Source organism: Phoxinus phoxinus (assembly GCF_949152265.1).
Source record: "Phoxinus phoxinus genome assembly, chromosome: 13".
Lineage (NCBI taxonomy): Eukaryota > Metazoa > Chordata > Actinopteri > Cypriniformes > Leuciscidae > Phoxinus > Phoxinus phoxinus.
In genome coordinates, this window is record NC_136888.1 from 25,392,134 (window position 1) to 25,415,945 (window position 23,812).

At 36.7% G+C, this 23,812-nt stretch overlaps 1 protein-coding gene across 2 annotated transcripts; it reads right to left on the reverse strand.

Moving 5' to 3' along the window:
• Window positions 1-6,003: 6,003 nt before the first annotated feature.
• Window positions 6,004-23,812, reverse strand: lin52 (lin-52 DREAM MuvB core complex component). Of its 2 annotated transcripts, none has more exons than XM_079632603.1 (6): window positions 23,741-23,800; window positions 23,060-23,134; window positions 22,851-22,888; window positions 22,705-22,771; window positions 22,380-22,463; window positions 6,004-6,392 (listed from the first exon to the last, which is right to left on the reverse strand). In XM_079632603.1, the coding sequence occupies exons 1-6, from the start codon at window positions 23,757-23,759 to the stop codon at window positions 6,337-6,339; spliced, it is 339 nt and encodes a 112-aa protein (XP_079488729.1). In that variant the 5' UTR covers window positions 23,760-23,800; the 3' UTR covers window positions 6,004-6,336. The 2 variants fall into 2 exon arrangements, 1 of the variants encoding a protein (XP_079488729.1); XR_013799963.1 differs by lacking the exon at window positions 6,004-6,392 and adding an exon at window positions 16,874-18,849 and having other exon boundaries at window positions 20,411-22,463; window positions 23,741-23,812.

Sequence of the window (23,812 nt, forward strand, 5' to 3'; positions counted from 1 at the left end):
ACGCGATTTTGTGGCCTTATGGGACATTATTCAATTACCCTTCCATGCTAATTCTTTGTTGGCCTGGCTCCATGGCAATTACATGAGATGATCATCAAAACCGGCAGTCACACAAAAGTAAAGTTTAATCACATATAGGAACACCGCAAACGAGCGATCTGCACATTCAGACACATTGAGAAAACAAACGCGCAATAAGTGCAAGAGAATGAAACTTCACGCAAGAGTTTCCGCGTCTCATCAAAGCATTAAACTCCTCGCCGCTGAGCAAAATATTACAGCTGCAATTACACGAGCACCAGTTGAAACTAATTAGAAGCCATTAAGTGGAAATTTCATTAAGGGTAATGAAGAAATCAATGTTATCAAGATATGCTAATGACACATCACCCGCTCTAGATAAACCCATCTATTCACAAGACTCGCGCTCTGTCAAAGCAACCTGTCAATTACAAACTGCTTCCTGCCCTCTCGAAGCCACCGCTTCTGCTGTAATCTGTGCAGGGCTTTGTTGTTTATTGTGAGCTGAAAAAAAAAAAAACCTCTCCCTCCATGGCTTTTAATAATCCATCTACATATGAAAATGACTGCATCCTGATTTACATGCATAAGAGGACAAACTAATAAGGCTGTAGATTAAGGAAAGATTTAGTTCAGTCATTCGTGTAGATTGGGTGGCCTATCAAAGACTGGAAGATCTGATGGTGGCAGATTAAAAGGCAAACAGCTGTTGTAAAATTTGTCCCCCTCTCTCTCTCTCTCTCTCTCTCTCTCTCTGAATATTCAGTCTCTTGTGGGCTCATGCCTATTGCCTACTTATTTTAAGTGAAATCCGTCATCTCCATCATACAAACACAAAGCTATGGTTGATACTGAAAAAACGATTGCGCTAGTCAAACAGATGGATGGTAAATTACACCGTTGCCTTGACCTCTGTGCAAAATGGGACGCAACCCTTGTGTACTTTTTCAAAGATGCTAAAATGAGAGTTTGTCCAAACTTGTAACAATTACAGCATAATGTGATGCATACAAATGAAGACCTCTCTTATATTGAAATGCTTGACGGCTATTTGTCTTTACGGAGAACTTGGAATCTAAGGTCACCGCAAGGTAATGAGCTTTGGGATGGGGCTGTATTAGGGACATTGTATTGCATTAGTCCGGCCCCTATCACAGATTGCTGGTGCTTGATCTTCTCATGCCAGGCAATCTAAATGAAGAATCACTTGTGCTCTTCTGGTCATAATTCTGTATTTGCAATGTATTGGAAGTGATGAATTGTTTTTAATGTTGCATTTTGTTTTTGTACACCAAGCACACACAGTCTGCGGCATAGAGGAGTGTCTCTCAACCGCCCGCCCCAAAGACCCACTCAAGAACCCCTTCATCCAAAACCTCGCTGATATTGTACTTGATATTATTCTGCATTAAACCGATTCAAGTGTCCATTATTACAACAGTTCAATCAACTGAAAACAATCAATACGGTGCCTGAATAGACTTATCATGTTGCTTCTCCTCCCTTTAATGACGTTGTTAGTCTTAAGTTATCATGGGGAAATCATAGTGAAAATATATTAATACATACAATACAGTTAAGTCATAATTTCTGTTTTAAACACTACCATTCAAAAGTTAGGTTTTTTAAAAGAAAATTAATACTTTTATTCAGTAAAGATGAATTAAATTGATCAAAAGTAACAGTAAAGTCATTACAAAAGATTTCTATTTCAAACAAATGCTGTGCTTTTGAACTTTCTATTCACTAAAGAATCCTGGAAACCGTATCACGGTTTACTCAAAAATATTAAGCAGGACAACTGTTTTCATCATTGATAATAATAAGAAATTATTCTGGAGCAGGAAAGCAGCATATTAGAATGATTTCTAAAGGATCATTTGACAGCTATAAATTATATTTTAAAATAAATCAAAATATACAAGTTATTAAATTGTAATATTTCAAAATATTACTGTTTACATTATTGCAAGCCTTGGTGGTCTTCTTTCATTACCAACCCCAAACTTTTGAATATTTTGACTTCAAATACAGCAAAACTTTACACTTACAATGGAAATGAATGGGACCAATATGTAAAGTTTAAAATACTCACACATTTTCAGTACAGCCACAAGATGTACACAATATGATCTTTTTTTTTAGTGTGTATGGGGGGTTCACTTAACCTTTTCTGGGTAAAGTTACACCCAATTTTACAACTTTGTTGCCATAAACCCGAAAGACAACTTTGCAGCTTAAATAACGCACAATCTTTACCTGAATAATGAATGTAGGTGCTTTCATAAAATGATAAGCTTCACATTTCTATTTTTATATCTTCAAAAAATTTGCCTCAATTACTTCCATTGTAAGTGCCTTACCATAACCTTGATTTTTGTGGTAATCAATGTTATGCCACAAATGCTGTTGACTGAGTTTACCTGTATTGAACCCAGAATATTCCTTTAAGCAAAATATAATTTACAAAAAAAAAGAAGTTGAAAATCCTGTCTTGAATTAAACCGAAAAGCCTGTGAGGCGTTTTAAAGTTTACTGGCTGGGAAACTCCTTTTCCTGAGACTAGGGATTTTCAGAGCGAATACTGAGGACAGCAGTCTGATAATGGTAAACACCTTGTGCTGAGTAGGTGAAAAAAAAATGGAGACTAGAGTTCTTTCCCCTCACGAAACCGCCAATGGTGCGATGACCCCCTGATGCAGAGTGAGTTTGCTAGCTCCAGTTTTCTCATACAACTCCCACAATAGCGTGTTTGGAAGCTGCCTGCCGGCATTGCTTAATTAGGCGAGGAGTTGATTAATTTGCACTAATTGACAGCTAATTAAAGGCCTGAGGGCACATCGGATTGACGTTTGTTAGGGCAGCAAGGCCCGTCGAGGTCAGGGCAACGGGTTGTTTATGGCTGCTCTGGTGTTTCTCCTTTCTTCCCCCCGTCCTGGAGACAGCCCCTCTGTGGGGAATGACCCTCATCTTAAGGAGGATGTCTGGGCAGGACCTATTTGACAAGCAGAGACTACTGGCGGGTGCCATTATGTGAACCGCAGCTTCCGTGATGTCAGTTTACTAACCGGTCTATTCACAACAGTCATTGTACATCACTACTGTCACTATCTATGAGAGCAACAAAGTGTAACGGACGCAATTGTACAGAACCAACCAGTGCAAAAGTTCAGTCAAACTTCATAAAGCCTGTCTATGACTATACTTCAAGTCAACATGAAATGAAAATGGACAAGTGTTGTTTTTTAAATTAAATATTGCAGTATTTATGATTTTTTTATAAATGATTTATTTTGCCCATCATTCTTTAAATGATCTCTTATAATCTTTAATCAAAATAACTTCCCCTCCCCTTGCAATGACATCTCTTATCTTCTTTCATGATGCGTTTTTCAGTGTGAGGGTGGGACAACCAATAGCAAACCACAATGATCCAACCAATTCCTTTTGGACAAAATCAAGTCTAGCTCTAAAATGTTTTGTTTGAGAAGCCTTTTCACACTGACTTTAAAGGGGTCATCGGCTGCCCATTTTCCAGAAGTTGGTATGAATCTTTAGGGTCTTTATGTAAAGTTTGTAACACACTTTGGTTAAAATTCCTCAATGGTTGTGTAAAGCAACACCTTTTTACCTCCTCAAAAACAGCTCTGTTCACAGCAACCCGTTTCGGTGCATGTCTCTTTAAATGATAATGAGCAACTGCTCACCCCACCCCTCTCTTCCGTGGGGCGTGTGGACATGTAAAGTGCTGCCTTGGCAGATAGTATACAAATGGCTGAGGGCGGAAATATGCTAATACGGGACAGTCCATCGGTGGCTGTGGGCGGAGCATGAGCAATACGACATCATATTGCTCAGAAAATCCAAATGGCTTGATTATTGAGTGTTTAGGCTTTTTGAGGATTAGAAAAAAAAGGAGTGAATGGATTTTTTTCCTTGTATGGTGGTTGTGTCCACACACTGCAAAGATACATTTATATGCAAACACCATATAAAAGTGAATTTTTCACCCCTTTAAGGCCCCCGATATAATCATGGCAAAGATAATGGCTTTTTCCTTCTTCACTTAGGGGTAAAAAAAAAGTTTGAAACACCTGAAAAGCAGAATACTATTAGCCAACATCCCAATGCCGCTCGCACTGCTTGGAGTGGCATTTAGATGAACATGAAAATGACAGCGGTGAGAAAAAAGCAGTTAAGAAAGCATCTGATCATATAGCGATGTGGATATGTTTGCATGAGCTTGGGAATTCAGCACTTCAGTCAAGTAATTTCACGTTTATTTAACACTTTATACAATAGATTGCTTTAAAGCAAGTAGCTATGTTTCCATTCATTTCTTTTTATGAGCATTTTGGGATATCGCATAAAAAAATGCTGGATGGAAAAGGCAAGATGCGCATAAATAAATAAAAAAGTACATAAAAAAGTCAAACTTCCAACCCGTTCTCATAGCAATTTGTACGTATTTTACGAGGAGGCTAATTCGTACGAATTCATACGACCTCATTCAGGTACATAATTTTTGCGATTGTTGCCTAATTCGTATGAATCACCTACCCCTGACCCCGCCCCTAAACCTACCCATCACTGGGGTTTAAACAAATCGTACGAATTCGTATGAGTGAGGTCATACGAAGATAACATGACAGCGTTGCATCTGCGCGCTCTGAGATGCAAGTCATTTACGATGGAGGAAAAATTAAGATTTTGTTCTCTTGAACACATGGAATGGAAACGCTGCTTTTTACGCAAATGTTTTGTGCAATTTTACAATTTTGCGCCTATAGCAACTTTGGAAAGGACACATAGCTAGTGTTGCTGTCAATTAGAAATGAACCTGAGAAGATTTCAACGTCAAAGAAGCACAACTACCTATTACTACATAATCAGCACAGTAGTTTGAATGATTTGAAGGCGTTTTACCAGCCAGATTAAACTTTTCCTGAAAGTTTGCAAGCAGTTTTAAACTCTCGAAACAAACTTCAAATGAACTTGAACGGCCTTATTTTGTTTGAAATGACGTCACAGCAGTTTGTTCTTTGGTTTCGCTTGAAGTAAATCGGGGACTTTAATAAAAGATCAAACAGTACAGAGAAAAATATACGTATGTGAGACTATTTGCCAGAGGTTGAGGTCGTTTTCCAGAGGATCTGCAAGCTCACTTCTCTTTAAACTTGTTTAAAAGCTTGTTTAGACAGTTAAAAAATGAGGGGCAAATCTGGGGCCTCCGGAGCGAGATCAGACACCAGTAGTTTTGAATGGTTTAAACCAGCAGCTCCCTTGTACTATGTGAATCAGAAAGACAATTAGGGGCTTATTAGACACTGGGGGAGAGGCGCACCCCTAAGAATTGGTGGGAGCAGGAGCGAACACTCGCCAACCGCAGCCTCTACGACATCTCCAGCCGAGAACAGTCCTGGCCACTGTCTCACCTAATTACGCTCGCCAGAGCGTTCTTTGTTTGCCGTTCAGCATGCCTGTCTGATTCCCTTTTCTCCCAGACTGTTCGCGCCAATGTCCCTGGAAGTGTGCTAATTAGAGAAGAAATGGCCCTAGTAATTATGTCAACTCTTGTTAAAAGGGATGACAATGAGCAATATTATTTTTACGCAATGTTTTGTACTGGGGGCCTTCAAAACTTCCAATTCCCATTAAATAGAAAATATGGCCTTGCACTGGTGTGGAAGCACTCTCATGTCAAAGCCTTTCACATGTCCGGAGCAAAAGAGGGACGTTAATGGAGCAGTCGCTGGAGTGGCACAGGCATGAAGTTATTGCCCTAATTAAAAGTTTGAACACTACTTCATGAACTCCCTCATTGTTTCATGGAAGCTACTTTCAGGAAACGTCATTGGCTGGACAACGGGAAGCAAAGCCTCACTAGCAGATGCAAAAAGTGTTTAAAATGTACAAAAAAATAAATAAAATAGTAAGATCATCCAACAGGGCATGTAGGCGAACACAACCAACTGTACTTCATTTAAACAAAAGTGAATTTTTAATAAAACAATTGAAGTTGTATTACACTGTATTAAACACAGCAGAGTGAAAAATAAATACATTTATGAACATTTACTGAATAGCACACCACTATCCAACCCTTTCTACTCGGCACCTGTCATTTAAAGAACGTTTTGAGAACATATATACAAAATATATTGATGCATTGCTGTTGTGATGTTTTGACCCCAAATCAGTCAAATCTTATTGAAAGCATTTAAAAGCTAACGTATCATGCTACTGTTTTCTGCCTCACAAGATCACAATCAGGTGGTAGATGTCCCGACAGGTCAGCGGTCGCCATCTGGGTCTTCACTTTTTGGGTCTCTCCAAGATGTTCAGGAATTTCCCTCTCGTCATTTCTCGGGCTGAAAAGGGACAATAAAGTCAACAGGTTATTGCGCTGTTATAGACACGACCACAACGCATCCCTGAAGTGTCAGCAGAGATTGTGTCAACTAGACTCTCCCCTGTGAAGGCCTTATCGAAACGACAGCCATCGACACTGATCCTCAACAAACCCCGTCTCCATACCGGCGTGACTCCGGTCTTCAACCAGATGGAACTGGATAATATTCTGATTGTTCCAAACCAATTTGAATTCTGACCTATAATGCTGCCTGAATCACAATCATACACTGTTCGTTCATTGACCAGAGGAGAACTGGCCCCCCGACAGAGCCTGGTTTCTCCCAATGTTTTTTTCCCCCATTTTGCCACCTGATGGAGTTTTGGTTCCTTGCCACCTTCGCCTGTTTCCACCTTTGTTGCCGTTGGCTTGGTTTGCTCAGTTGGGGATCTAAAATTAAATTTAATACTCAACAATAATGTTGATCTGCCTGCATTGACAATATTATACAAGAACTGAACTGAGCTGGACGATGACATCACGGTTTACCCCAGAGCGGCTAAATATATATATATATATACACTGTAAATAAATGAACTAAATTAATGACTTTTTTTTAAACAAACTTAAGCTGGACTGTGACGCTTTTTTCTTCTGGAAAAACTTTTTTGCATTATTTTCCTGTTATCTCTGTAAAGCTGCTTTGAAACAATCTGTATTGTAAAAAGCGCTATATAAATAAATGTGACTTGACTTATATGAAAGAAAAAGTCTTCAAACCTTATCAGATGCACGTTGAGTAAATTTACATGGTATATTTTAATCAGAGAAAGCTAGATCCCGAGTAATTATTGAAGTAAATATAATGTACTAAAATAAAGTGTTTCTAGTGGACCCATTATCTCATCTTCATTCTCAAAGCTCCATCAACATAATCTACAGCACGCTCTCCTTATCTTTTAGAAATGGAGGTGTAACAGCCATGACCCCTCCTGTGGTCAGACTGACACGGGCACTGATGAGCTGTTGGGTGTGTTTTTCAGGCAGGAAAATGATTGGAGTGAGGGACAGGGTAAGCGACGGTGTTGGGCGGCAGCTAATGAAATAATGTGGGGGAATTGTAATTTAGATGAGCTGCCCTGTGTGGCGTGTTAATGACAGGAGCAAGTGTCAGTGGATTCACCTTTAGCTTTCCATCACTGGATTAAACATGATGCAACCTGGATTTAGATTTAGAACTTCATACCATCTCATCAAGCATTTTATTTTCAAATATAAACACAAACAAAAAAACAATGGAAATTAAATAAGGTGATACAACCTAACAATAGTTTTACACAAAACAAGTTTGGGCTCGGTAAGATTTGTTAATATTTTTGAAAGAAGTCTCTTATGCTCACCAAGGCTGCATTTATTTGACAAAAATAAACATTTTTATTCCTGTGAAGGCAAAGCTGTATTTTCAGCATAATTACTCCAGTCTTCATTGTCACATGATCCTTCAGAAATGCTGATTTGGCACTCAAGAAACATTTCTTATTATTATCAATGTTAAAAACAGTTGTGCTGGTAAACATTTTTTGTGGAAAACGTGATACTTTTTTCAGGATTCTTTGATGAATGGAAAGTTCAAAGGACAGCATTACAGTATATTATCTATTTCTTTAATTTGAAACCCATAAACACCATAAATGTCTTTACTGTCACTTTTGATGCATTCTTGCGGAATAAAAGTATTAATTCCTTCTTCTTGTTCTTCAAAAAAAAAAAAAAAAACTTACTGGCCCTAAAATTTACTAACCCCACAACAGAAAATATATTTTACATATACTAATGTACTTAAAAGGTATTTTCAAATATTACAAATTCATTTTAAAACACACTTTGATTGTAACATGGTGTGCGTCATAACCAGTTTCCAAGAGTTGAATTAAGCTTAACTAACTAGACAAACAGAACAAGCATACTACAATAATACAACTCGCATTAAAAGTGCATTATACATAAAATGTTAAAATTCACAGGAATAAAGAGCAGTTTGATTATTTCTATTTTCCTTGGTAGACATTTGACTCCCTTTAGATTCCTGAGAAAGCTTTGAGTAAAGCCTGAAAGTCAACTTAATCTTCAGTATATATTGATATAACAGATATCAACATTATAAGTGAAAAACTTGATGAGTATTATAAGATATTAGTCATTAACCATCCAAATGCAGAGTCAATGTGACAGATTAGTGCCTCAAGTACTTTCCATAAGTATATGCGTGTCTTAATCCCAGGTTTAATGTCAATGATAGGGCAGCTAACGTTTTGTTAAATGGGCCACTGGTTCCTGGAGGGGTCCACAAACAGGGGGAAAGAGCTTCGTCATAGCTGAACTAACAACCCTACTCTAACTCTTACTACCCCTCTGCCAATCTCCCTCACATGTTCAGTCCAAAACAATACAGGAGTCTGTCTGGCCAAGCATTCTCCCACGAGACCCCTTCACCAGAGTGCACCCCTCTGATCCACTCATTAATTAGATTTCCATTTATCCTCAATTCCCGTCAGAGCAGAAGAGAAATGATTTGCATTGAGTGAGTTAGATTAAAAAGGGGAGTGTAGAGGGTCCTGCCAGCAAGCCTTGCTCAAACACACACACAGAGACAAGTATGTGCATTTACACACACACAAAGCTGGTCCTGTCACTGGATGGGGCAGATCAATACTGATTAGCAGGAGTTAGAGATTTGTTTAGTTGATTAGAAAGGTCAATTACTAATTCTGTACTTAGTTAATCAGCAGCTTGTTGCCGGTGACATCCATACTAAATGGCATATTATGGATTCCAGAGGCCATATTATCTTCTTGATGGTATATGTAACACTTGTTCATATCTGAATGAAGCAAATATGCTTCATGATGAGTTAATAGGCAAAATAATGGTAACACAAATAAGCCGATACATGAGCAAAATCAAAGTGATACAAACTGTAATGTAATGTTTGGTTATTTTTAAATATACTATGATAAAATATACACATCTGCAAATATTAAATTATACATCTTAATATTATAATAAACTATATATATAATATAATATATATAATATTCATAATATAATACATACATACACGCACGCACACACACACATATATATATACAATTATTGCATTTATATATATAAAATAATATATGCATTGGTCAGCATACGACACATTAAATGAAATCAATTATATGTTACCATCAAACTTTTCTTTCAAAATGAATACAGTTTAACAGTCATGGATGCTCTTTTATCTTGGGAATCTTTTAGAGGCCAATAAAGCACATCTGGAGACAAGACGGCTTGTTTTTAACCCTGAGGAGAAAATGAATTCCTGGACCTTAAACTGAATTTTCTCCAAAACCTGACTGCCCCAATTCACTTTCATTAGAAGTCAAACACACTAATCGTGCCCCTGTTGCGCATCTGAAACTGCCACTTGGCTATTACGGGGAGTAATCTTTATTTAATAGATTTAACATCCATTCTCGCTGCCTAAGCCTCATGGGACGGGGGAGGACAGACACACGCTCGCACACAGACCCACCCTCTCGTCCCGCGTTGGAACACATACACCTGATGCTCATGTTTGTGTTCAAAATTCAATTACCTACTTATTGATACTTCACAGAGATATTTAAGATGCAGACATGGTGAGTGATTTCCCAAGGGAGCCACTGCTTCCTCTTAATGTCCCAGCCGAGAGCTCTCCTCTTCTCACCCCTCCCTCCAACCGCTTGACACCACGAATCATTACACACACGCACTCACGCACACTGCCAGCCCTGCCACAGCCTATCCCTGTTCAAGAGGTGTCCTTATTAATAGGCAATCAGTCAAAATTCATTCATTAAAAACCCTAAAAGGCTTCACACAGGCGCTATGATTAGCTGGGAAAGAAAATCCAATGAATTCCTAATGTATTTATGGAAATAAGGTGTCATTTCCGATCTGTTGACAGAGGTGGTGGCTAGGACAGAGCAGGGAGAGCGATTTAGATGAATTCCCTCCACTTTCCCTCTTTACTGGTCTAAACTCTAAGCCGCGTTCGGGTGCATCTGTGCAGTCGAAGACTCTGAATGATGTCATAGCATGTCATTGTCAAAGTGAATTAATTAATGCACTGCAAAAAATTATTTTCTCACTCTTATAGTATTTTGACTTGTATTGTATTGCAGTGCGATATTTAAACATTCTTAAATTAAGATGAATTTACTTGAGAAGCAAATTTACTTTAAGTATTAGTTCACCCAAAAAAATTCAATAGTCATCAATTACTCACCCTCATGTTGTTTTAAATCCCTAAGACTGTCATTCATGTTCTAAACACAAATGAAGATATTTTTAAGGAAATCTGGGAGATTTCTATCCCTCCATTGACACTCCATGAAACTATCACTTTGTCGCTTCAAAAATAGAGAGATCGTAAAACTAATCCATGTATCAAATGGTTTAGTCCAAATTTTTGTAGAGACTTGGTTGCTTTATATAATGAACAGATTGAATTTAGGTTATTCACATATAAAAATTCATCAGCGAACACAAACAGAAGCTCAACCGAACCTGCTTAAAGCGGAAGAAAAAAAACTTGCCTCTTGCAGAAGCTCAAACGTGCTTTGTAACACGTGAGAATGAACCTCATTGGTTCTTGCACGTCAAGCTAACATGCTTGAGCTTCCGTTTATCATATCTGATGTGTGAGTTGATGAATGATATGTGAATAAACGCCTAAATTCAATCTGTTCATCATATAAAGAAATCATGTCTCTTCAAAAAAAATCTGCTCAATGCAAATGGATTACTTTTACGATCTCGTTATGAACTTTTTAACTCATCAAAGTAGTAGTTGCGTGGACTGTCAATGGCGGGACAGAAATCACTCAGGCTTTATTGAAATATCTTAATTTGTGTTTCCGAAAGTCTTACGGGTTTAGAACGACATGAGAGTAATTCGTAACATCATTTTTATTTTTGGGTGAACTTACCCTTTACTTAAGGTATTAAGTGTTTTCTGAAATAAATTATCGAAATTAAGTGAGTTTATACTTAAAACAAGAAAAAACTGCCAATGGGGTCAGAAAAATAAACGTAACAAAGCGAAAACAAGTTATTTTTCTTACCCCATATGTTCTTGTTTAAAGCATAGTCACTTTTTTCTTTTTCTTTTAGAAAACAAGACTATATCTTTTCATTTTACTTCTCAAGCAAATGTATCTTGATTTAAGAATGTTTAGCTATTTTTCAGAAAACAAAAATACTTTACTTAAACTTTTGCAGTGTGAAGTTAAGGATTATATTTTGAATGCTACCGCAAACATTCCCTGCTTCATTCTGCTACTACATCAGCCATAAAGATGCAGAGTGCGAGCAGGACTGTGTGAGGGGAGGGGAAGATGAGAGGACAGGAAGACAGAGGAGAGTAAAGTCGAGGAGAGCTTTCCCCCAGCTCAGCCTGTCATCTAGCAGCACTTCATAACTGCTTGCCCCTGCGGTCGGGTGTCTCTGATGGATTGATGGAAGCACATTACTAGGGTAGGGTAGCATCACTGCAATCATATTCAGCGACACACTCCGCTTAATAGAGAAGAGATTGATCTAGGGGAGGAGGCAGTGAACATTGGGGCCATTAGCGCTGGACGGGTCTGACCTTCATACTGGGTGCAAGAACAGATTGAACAGCAGGAGGTTCTTGAATGTTGCAAGCCAGAGTTTTGTTCCTTCCCGAATCTTTAATATTTATCATATGCATCTGGAGCACCACATATGGGTCAACAACATGACAACCAGTTTTTGAGTGAGGATCTGTTAATTTGATCAAAACGACATAAAAAATGCAATTCATGCACACAATTCACTTGAATATACCTCCGCTGAGCATATATTTAATTTCTGTATAAAAAAAAAAAAAAAAAATTGGAGGTAAGGAGGTCAAAAATGTCAAACTGTCTTGATATTAATAAGAATATTAATTTTTTTCCCATATTCTTATTATTTATTATGAAAAACATGTTAACAAAATGTCTTTACTGTGAATTAATATTTTAAAAAGTTTTGTCCACCAAATCAAAATCAATGTGTTGCATACAACATTCAGAAAAAAACAAAACCAGGAAATGATATCATAGAGGACGCCTGTAGATACATGAGTGCATGCCAAGGTCAACAAGTCTCTAAAATAGATAATTTGACCTGTTTATTACAAGGCCACACTCACACACACACACACACACACACACACACACACACACACACACACACACACACACACACACACACACACACACACACACGGCAAAAGATTTACCCAGCCTACAGGAACATTGAAATCTCTACCATTTATTAAATATTATTAAATTAAGCAATTGTTTTATTTGAGAACACAATTAAACATGCTAAATTGTACATACTTTTTGGACAGGCTGTCATACAAAATTTATGAACATGCAAAAACATGAGAACCATCAAAATATTAATAACTTATGTTTTAGTCAATGTATGCTTTTTCCTGTGAGCTTTCCTGTGTAACTAGTTAATTTTTTTGAAAAATTATTTTGCCAGATAATATCTTAACCACGATTAGTGTTTTGTTCTTCCCTCATATTTAAAACAGTTTTAAAAAAATATAAATATTTTAATCATATTTTGTAGGGTCATTAAAAACAAATATCCCCTCTGGACATCACATTTGACCACTACTGTATATGTGTGATGAATGGATGGATATTTAAAACACTGTTTAAACACACTAACATGTATTCAAGTTGGTAATATATATATTAAAATAGCTTTTAAACTACATGAAATTTCAAGTCATTTTGAGAAATTTCCTGGTACACAAAATAAATCCTATGAAACCAACATGAATACAAAAAAAAATAATTCAACTTGGCACGTGTTCAAACTTGACTTATAAAAAGAATGTTCCTTTTCTTTATTGTAGACACTCTTCTTTGTCATTGAGCCATTATGCTCCAACCGTAGCATCTGTAATAAATCATTATGTCTGAGGAAATATTAGACTAACTACCGTAATTACTAAATTTTCTGAAGAAAATGTGAGTTCCACTTGACTGTACAAAACCTGCCGCCATGATACTAGAATGGTTGCCAGAGTTTTTAAAAGGGTTTTAGTAGTCCTAAATCGGATCACTTATAAAAGTAAAAGTTTAATCCTCAGGGTAAGGGAGTTTTGAAAACCCCTTAGTGGGCATTATTAATGCATTTTATGCATTCCTACTTTCCTGCTGCTTATTTTGGTTCAAAACACACAGAAATGCAGTTGTAATCTTGTTATACCTATAAAATGTTTCCAAATCATTTACCAGCCCGTTAAAAAACACACACAAAAAAAACACCCCCACAATTACTCAAGTAGAAACAAGTGTGTTACATCATCTGCAAGCCGCCGCAGTGGAATCAGAGATATCATCAGCATCGCCTGAGGCCTGGCTGTCCCAGAGGAGCACTCTCCATTCAATTACCTTCAATAACAGTACTTATCAGTGTAGTGACTGGTCCTGTGGGAGCGGATGGGCCTGATGACCATGCTCAGCAGCCCCCCGACAGCAGCATTCATCACGGCCTGGAGCAGATGGGTACTGGTGGGGGGCTGGAGGGGTAGGCACGCGTCAGGCCCTCCCACAATGACCCCGATCAGCGTCACTCAGCTAGGAGAGGAGGGGTGAACGTCCCCAAGGAGACTGGTGTGGCACATGTCACGCTCACACACACAAATAAATACACATGCATATGATATCCTTATCAGCCTATGGTCGCACCCCCAAAAGGTTTACGCGCCCCTCATGTAGCAGTTACAGATGAGAAAATGTGCTGATCCACTCAACACCAAGCTATTAAAATACATAGTATACACTTATTTATACGTTTTAAGCTTAACATAAGTCCATGATTAATCAATGCTGCCGTTATTCATATTTTTCCACCCCAAACATAATGCGGCTAATGCATCTAAAGGCTCGGCATCTGCATGTGCCTGAGCTGGAAAAAATAAATAAATATATAAAACAAATGTGTGGCTGATAACCTTGCCTTTGGGGTGAGTTTTCACTGCCTGATTGCATTATCCCCATTAACTAGATCACGACTTTAATGGCCGTCAAGCCAAAGGTGCCGTAAATCTTCCTCCTCCTCCACACCCTCCCGTCTCCTAACACTACCTCTCGTCAGCTCGTTTAAAGGCGCTGAAGAGAGAAAGAAACATGATGAAAAAGTAGCTCAGATTTACAAGGCTTCCCCTGACAGCTAGGAGAAGGAAGAAAATTAAACCACACCGCATTAAAGGGTGCCGCGTTAAATGCTGCTCTGAGCCGAATGATAATCATAATTTCATATCTGTCTGCTCAGAGTAGGAGGCATTACATACGAGTACGCTTATTTACAATATCGTTATGGTTTTGAAATATAGAATATTGAAATGATGCGGAACAATATAATGAATTGATATAAGCAAAGAGCGGATTTCAGCTTAGTTCCCTTACATTCATGTGTACAGAAGGGTCCAAACGCCTATTTTCAATCTAAACCTCGAGAAAAAAAAAACGATTTTGAAAATTGTAATACACGGCAACATTATATTCAAACGTTTGGGGTTGGTACAATTTTTGTTTTTGAAAGAAGGCTCTTATGATCACCAAAGCTGCATTTGTTTGATGATAAAAACAGTAATATTGTGAGATACTATGACAATTAAAAAAACAATGTTCTATTTTCAGCAGTCATCATTACTACAGTCTTTAATGTCACATGATTCTTCAGAAATCATTCTAATATGCTGATTTGCAACTCAAGAAACATTTCAGCAATGTTGAAATAAATATAATATTTTTGTGGAAACTGTAATAAATTACAGGATTATTTGATGAAAAGAAAGTTCTATTTGAAATGGAAATCTTTTGTAAAATTTGTAAATGTATTTACTGTCACTTTAGATCAATGCAATGAATCCTTGCTGACTGAAAGTATTCATTTCCTGAACTTCTGAACGGGTAAAATGAATGTGAAATTTCAGATTGAATGCCTTAATACAGACGGTCAGATTTTCTTTCTTCCACTGAATAACAGGACGCCCTTTGAAACATGATCATTTAATGTTCCAAAAACTTGTGGAGTTCATGCCGCTGACTATTTTATATTATTTCGCTCAAGAGCATAGAGCTGTGACAAATGATGTTTGGCATAATCTTGGTTGAACGAGCCTACTTTAATCATGCGTCTTGATGGAGATTTTAAAAATCAACAGTGAACACACAAGGAGACCTCTCATCACTTCACCAGTATATTTCCCACATACAGCACCACGTTTGACCAGAGACTTAAGTAACCAGTGTGGGTATAGCCAAAGATATATATGAAACAAATGTGTAAACAAACTCACACTAAATCACAGTTTTGTCATGCACAGGTTATATATTAGATGGAGAAGACCTGCTTCCAGCATTGGAAATTAATTGTCTTACTCCTGTTAAAAAGAATAAATGTCTTGAAGTTGCATGCCTACTGAAGTCACCATGAAAAAGCAGAGGACAAAATGACTGGAGGGTGGAGACAGGTTGACTTATTACACTGCTAGGAAGCCTACTGAGTGCAAAGTCAAACATATTAAATGGAGGCAGAAAAGACTCCGGTTATGCCTCTCTACTTGCCATCGTTACATAGCAAATGTGGCATGGAAGCTAAATCCATAATTAAGATATTAACCCCAAAAATCTGCATTTAGACAGCATTAGTGCCCTTTCACAGAAAAACAAAACAAAACATTGCTATGGGATATTCTAAATATTAAATGAGAAAACATGAAACGATGCATTACAAATATCCACAAAATAATAGAACTTGTGCTTGGTGTAATAAATATTCAGTGAAAAAAAACAGAGGAAAGTATTAATATATAACATTATGTTATTATTTTATGCACCATTTACAACCAAAGACATTATAAGATAAGTAATATGGAGATCCCGTTCACTCAAATGTAATAGAATAATTAATGAATGAGTAAGTCAAAATGTTTTATCTTATTTTACTTATGTAGATTCAGAATACCCTTTTCATGTTTCTGGGGCTCTCAGAAGCGGAAGTTGTCATTTAAGTAAGAGATTGATTATAGCAGTTAGAAGAGAGAAAGATCGTCCCCTTGGAATTATAAGGTTCTATCTGACATTTTTGTCAAAATTGAGTTATTCACATGCGGTATTCTTATTCTGTGACAACTTATTTACATTATGTGATGTTGTTTAAGTTGTGTACATTTTGGAACATTTTATTTAGAAAATAAAAAGGTTCTTTCTACACAGCCGAATGGAATGCAAAAACGTTAAAGCTCAATATCTCAAAACCAGTCAGAATGCAGATAGAACCTTATAATTCCAAGGTGGCGAGATGTCAAATTTCTCCCTCAGTTGTTGTATTAGAAACACCCTTGCAGCAGCGGTATTTTTTTTATTATTTTTTGTCATTTACTGACAAGGTAATATAACACAATGTATAGCGTTATAAAAATGTAAAAATGAAAATATGAAAACCTTTACTAGATATGTGAAAAAGATTCATCATAGTCTGTGAAAAGGGTCCATCTAAGTTTAAACTTTTGTCATTGAGACTTTACCTGAATTCACCCTATGTTTCTCATTGAAAGGAAATCTAGTTGAGGGACGTTTTTGAACATGCCGCACAAAAGGTCAAAATTGCCAGATGGAATGAAATATATTTTAAACAGGTGTTTACAAATGGTTTGCCGTAGTCACTTTCAAATTGTGCAAGATCTGTAGATCTGATGCCCATTTTCATTTGGTAAAAAAATGAAAACACTTATCTTTCCTGTAATCCTGCCATTATGGATTAAGACTACATCTAGCAATTCTGTGATATAACATCTCAGAGCCACTGGGCAGCAAGCTAGTTCTGTTTAAATATAGAGAGGGGATTCATTTGAGACTTATCAAATAAAAACATTTTTTTTTGATAATGGAAATAATTTTTCAGGTAGGTTTCAAATAGATGTACATTGTAGATTATTTATAATAGTTTATGTGTTTTAAAGAACCTGTATCATAAATCTAAGCAGGGGAAAACTGTTTTTCGATTGACTACACTCTTGGGCAAAAGAAAAATGGGCCAAACCAAAAATGGCAAATTATTTAATGGTCCTCCAAACCATTTTAATCACAAATCAGTGGTCAGGAAATAAGTATTACACAAATACTGTAGATAAAGTAGCTTAGCACAGAATAGCTTTCCCCTTTATTTTCTTTAAAGGGCACCTATTATGGAATTTTGAAATTTACCTTTCATGTAGTGTGTAACATAGATCTAAGTGAACAAAAACATCCTGCAAAGTTTGAAATATGAAAGTGCACCGTATATAAAGTTATTGTCTTTCAAAAGTAAGAGTTGACTCGGAGTCATTTTTATGAATCGTTAGCAGACCGAAGCTTTTTCTCTGACTAGATGACGTCAACTTGTCAAGTTATTTGAATACGATACGCCCACTTATTGCGCTCCAAGGCCAGGGAAAACTTGAAAACATCAGGGCGACGAGACGCTGTGTTCTGAAGTGCGACTCAAACTCAACTTTTTTCATCTGCCCAAGGAGGAGCATTTGAAGACTAAGTGGCTACAATTCATATATACAACTATACCACAGAAGTATAGTCCGAGCCTTGTGCTTTGTTCGCGCCATTTTGAAGACGATTGCTTTTTAAATGCGATCAAACTTGGATTCGCGAGCCGGGCTGATATTGAAGGAAGGTTCATTTCTAAGTGTATTTGCATCAGCTTCCTCCTCCGTATCACAACCTGTAAGTGTTATTAATAATTGTTGCTTTTATGTTATGTAGCATGCTTAATAATTATTTTGTTTGTTGTGTAAGCACCGTTTAGCTTCTAGGTCTTCAATGACAATTGTATTGAGATATGTGAAGTGTTTGTCGTTGTTTTCGGAGTTGTCTTAAAGAATAGAATAATACCTCGTAGTAACGTAAGTGCATTTTTTTTTTTGTGTAAAAACGTGATGTTTATGCATCGGGCTAATGCAAACAAAGACTGATTGTGCTTTTACAATATGAACTCTGGGCTATGCTCGCTAACATAACATTAAATTCTTTATCTTATTTTTTAGTTTTTTACTACAAACTACAAAGCAGTGGACTATAATCATTATTATAACACAATTTAATTGATAAAAGCATCATTGTACTCCGTGTTAAACAATAAGTATTATCTCTGTAAACACTGCTGGGTCATCTGACCAATCAACGCAGATTAGCGTTGCGCAAAGGAGGGGTTTGGAAAAAAACGTTTTTTGACATTGCATGCATGTAAAACTGTTGTTGGGGACTCCCTAAACAACATTAGGAACATTTTAAATGTCATAATAGGTGCCCTTTAAAAGTGTAAAGGGTCCTTGATTTGTGATTCCACTTTTCTAACTTTAGTTACAGTGTTGGTCAAGTTACTTGGAAATAGTAATTAGTTACTGATTACTGATTACTTCTCCAAGAAAGTAATCCAGTTACTTTACTGATTACTTATTTTCCAAAGTAATTAGTTACTTTACTAGTTACTTTACTAGTTACTTTACTAGTTACTTTACTTCAAAAACATGATGCACGACCTGAATACGCTATAAAAGCAGACCTTTCAGCCTAATTATATTCTTTCTGCATATTCCATCATCTAAAATTGAATCAAATTAAACATTCTCTTTTTTAAAACTTGTTTAATTAGTTTCAATATTTTAACTTTATGCACATTGCATCAACCAAAAATTTAATTAAATGCAACAGTCTCAGACTTGAAGAAAAATGTTGAACATTTAACCAATTTCTGCAGAGTCCACCATATTTTAACGAAATTACACAAAGTCCTTCTTCTGTTAACTTATATTTCTGCATATTCCAGCATATAAAATGCAAATATTTTTTTGTAAAATCCTCTATTCGATTAGATTAAAATAAAATACAGCAATAAACTAATTAAAATGAAAGTCTCTCATGACTGTATTCCAAATTATTAACAGTTACGTCTTTTAACAGTAAAGAGCAGATTCGTTTTGTTTTTGTAAATCGTCAGACATGTTTTTACCATTTCATGGAGTTTTCCTTTGTAGAAAGCCTTTCTTTAAAGTGAATTTCGTTTTGTATAAATTGTATCTTAATTTTAATAAATATTGCATCAACCAATTGCATGTATTTAATAAATAAAAAGCAAATATAGCAGACAATATAATAACCGTGCATTGAGGCGGTAGCGCGCCGCGTTCACTTGCATTGCATTGTTAAAAGCCTTTCTTTAAAGTTAATTTCGTTTTGTATAAATTCAATTATTTTTGTATCTTATTTTAATAAATGTTTCATCAACCATTTGCATGTATTTAACAAATACAAGGCAAATATAGCAGACAATAACCGTGACATGGAGGAGCCGGCGCGCCGCGTTCACTTTCACTTTCATTGTTAACTAGAGCGCGCACCTCATAAATGAATGAAACTCAGCGTAGGCCTATGTCTCATGATACATTAGCATTAAATATCTTTGCTGCATCCTTTCTAGAACAGACAAGGGCTTTCTCGCGGCTCGCATCAGCATTTACGGATGATGAGTTTTGTGATGCGGTTGCGGATTAAATAAATAGCTAATACCCCATTCGCGCAGCTCTATCGATAACAACATTGAACACTAGGCTACACAAATAGTATTTTTTATTTTTATTTAGGCGATTAATTTTCCATAGTGACATAGGAGGTGCCGGATCCAATAAAAAGGTTCCGTATCCAACGTCGGGCGTGTTCCGGCTCAAATTAAGCCACGACTCACGAGACAGTCTAACGAAACAACATCACAGTAACGCAGTAACGCTGCCTCCTTACGGGAAAGTAACAGTAATCTAATTACTGTTTTTGCAATTGTAATCCCTTACTTTACTCGTTACTTGAAAAAAGTAATGGGATTACAGTAACGCGTTACTTCTAACGCGTTACTGCCCATCACTGTTTAGTTAGTGTGTAATGTTGCTGTTTGAGCATAAACAACATCTGCAAAGTTACAACGCTCAAAGTTCAATGCAAAGGGAGATATTTTCTTTTACAGAAATCGCTTTTTAAGGACTACAACAACCGGCTGGTAGGAACTACAACGAGCTTCTTCCCGGGTTGGTGACATCATTAACCCTAAAATCTACATAAACCCTCCCCCGGGAACACGCCACAGAGGGGGAGAGGCCATGTTGGGCTGCTTTAGAGAAGAGAGTTGTTGTTGCTGTTTTTTACACTCCGGAAAAAGTTTGTCCTAAGGCTGACGAACTAACCGAGAGAGGTTAAAATGTATTTTTAACACCGTTCCTGAACATTATAACCTCAACGTTTGTATGTCGCTGCACATTTTACAGAGAACAGCTTCCAGAAGAGAGTACAATGCAGGCTATACGCACCAAAGCTTTTCCTGAAAGACGTAGCTATTCCCATTTTGTCAGGACCATCTGTTGTTTATGGATCACAACTTGTACTTAACAGTCACAATTATAAGTTTTATGGAGTTGCTTTGATAGCTATTATGTAAAGCTTTGCCTCCAGTAGCCTGCCAACTAACATTACAGTATTGATCTAGTGTTTACTTTAGCTTTTGTAAGCTCTTGCTTTTGTTAAATCGCCCGTTAGGAAAATGATCCATCATTTTGTGATTGATTGCGGTTTGTTTTACCATATTTTTCCGACAAATATGATTAAATGGTGGATAACATTGTATCTATAAGAAAATAAAAAATTAATAAAAATATTCCACTCTGAAACGTCCTGTGAAATCCGTGCTTGCAAAGTCCGTACTTGAAATCCGTACTTGAATCGGGCTCGAAATAGTTTGAAATTGATGCCATCGTTAATATTTACATCCGAGTAGTGCTAGCGGTTATGAAGGGGCGTGACACTTCCCGAATACGCGCCAACCGCTGCCAATCACAACACACTGGGACAGCTAACCAATCACAGCACATTTCACATACAGAAGGAGGGGCTTCATCAAAAACAACGCGTTCAAACAGGAGCTGTAATAATGTAAAATATGTGAAAAATAAGTATGTTTTGAACAATCAAGCATGGAAACATATTCTGGTAAACCCCAAAAACAAAATCAAGACTTGTAAAAGGGCATAATAGGACCGCTTTAAGTACCGTAATGTGGGTAAAATTGAAAGAGAGCTTTTAGCAGGAAAAATTGTCTGTGTTGTTCCACTCAATGTTGATGGCTTCGAACAGTTCATGAGTACAGTAGTTGAAAAATGTCTCCCAGTTAGTTTGAGTTTAATGCGAGATCAAATATTCACTTTCGGGTTTAAATCTGGAATCTGATCATTCCTCTTTAGATAACAACTTTTCAATTGTGAGAAGAAAGGCATTTTGCAAAAATCTCCTGCACTCCAAAGCAACTCATGTTTCATTGTGATTCACACCACACAACTCTCCTGAACCACTCTGAATCAAACTTCCCACATTCTGCCAAAAACTTAATTCTGTCTTTGATGTTTTTCTGAGGCAGCAATGGATATTTAAGTAGTGAATTTGAGAACATTTTGATAATTTCCTGACCAATAATTTGTGGTTAAAGTGTAGATGTGTAAAATGTCTTAATATGTGACAGACGCTTTTGCATTTGTGAATGATTTTTCCCCTCTTTGGTAATAACGCCATCTAGTGGAGGCTTTACAAAGTCACATAAACTGTGCACTGACTGTTTAAAACTAAGGCCAGGATTAGACTTTTAGTTTAACAAGAGCTTTTAAGTAGCTTTTATAAACGTGCCTTAGAAAAAAACTTTACTGGTGTGCATCTTGAGATATAACAATGGCAGTGAAATATTTAAAGAAATATTATTAAAAGTTGCTTTCCGTTAAAACAGCTCAAACATACATTGTAGTCTGGAACTAGGCTTAAGCTTTGTCTGTGAAACCAGAGGTAAAATTACTTACACTCCTCCAAGCCCAACTGATAAGCCAGATTCTGCAGTCCCTTCACCTTCTCCATCAGATTTGCTGTGGTCAAACTCCCTAATTCTAAAACAAAACAAGAAGACCAATCACATCTAGTCTGTATTGACCTATGTCAATGCCTGAACAAATAAGTTAATAAAAATGAACAAAGTTTTTTTAATTCACATTGCTATTTGTCGAACTATTATTAAGCTCTTTAACTGAAGCAAGCATCGGTCACATGGGACCATAACAATAAAATGCTAAATGATGCATCAAGAGGCTCAATGTTAATTCGTTTTAATTAATGGAAAAGGCAGCAGACCTTTCAACATTTCAATATCTTCTGACTCCAGTTCAGCCATCCATTTGGGCGGAGAATTTGTGATAGGCTGGAATAACAAACAAAAGTCTTAAATTCATCTCTCATGTTTGAAAATGATTTATTATAATTTTATTTTTTTTACTCACATTTTTGAAGGATGCAGCAAATTCTGAGACACCCGGTACTGTTAAAATATCAAAGGAGTACATGGGACTTTCAAACAACATTCAGATACATAATAATAATCTAATGCACTTAGTGTATTTCAATCAATGTAACTTTGGGTCATATGTGAAAACATCTGTGAACGTGACATATAAAGTACTATTCAATAACATTAGACAATCAAACTTACACTGCTCTGGCCACAGGTCAGGTGAAGCCCGGTCAAGTTTTTCAAAACTCAGCAGAGAGGACTCAAAGTCCTCACCTATATAAAACAATCATACTCTTTATTACAACACTGGTTCAGAAAAAATATAAATAAATCAATAAGCATTCATTTTAATAGAACAGATATTATTAAATTGACAATACAGGTGAGTTTAAATGCTGCGACTTTGGGAACAGAAATCCTCACGTATTATTCAGGATATAATATTTAGTATACAAATAATGTTATGACAGGTCACATTGGAGGGGGAGTTTAAGTAATGATTACTCAGTAGTGCATTGTTGTGATAAAGCTGAACTAGCTGCATTGAATAGCAATGCTTAACAAAAATGTACAAAAACCCATATTTAAAAAATAGATGCAAGATTAAAAAAAAAGTTTTCTTCGCGTAACCGCTGCACCATCATATTCGTAATTATTTATAACAGTACGTTAAATCTGTCGCTTACACGTAGCTTGCTAATGACTGACTCAAAACAATTTTATCACGCCATTCCGAGGTAAAAGCTAATTTTGAAACTCAATTCGTTCATTCTTTAAGATGATATGTTGAACAGCACAAGGTTTATAATGTTTAACTGGTCCGTTGCATGGTTACATTAACAACTAATGCTACCAGGGAAAAGAAGAATTAAAATTTACCTCCATTCGGAGACGCCATCTTGACAACAACACACGTGATTTGAGGCAACCAATGACTGAAGGCAGTGGATA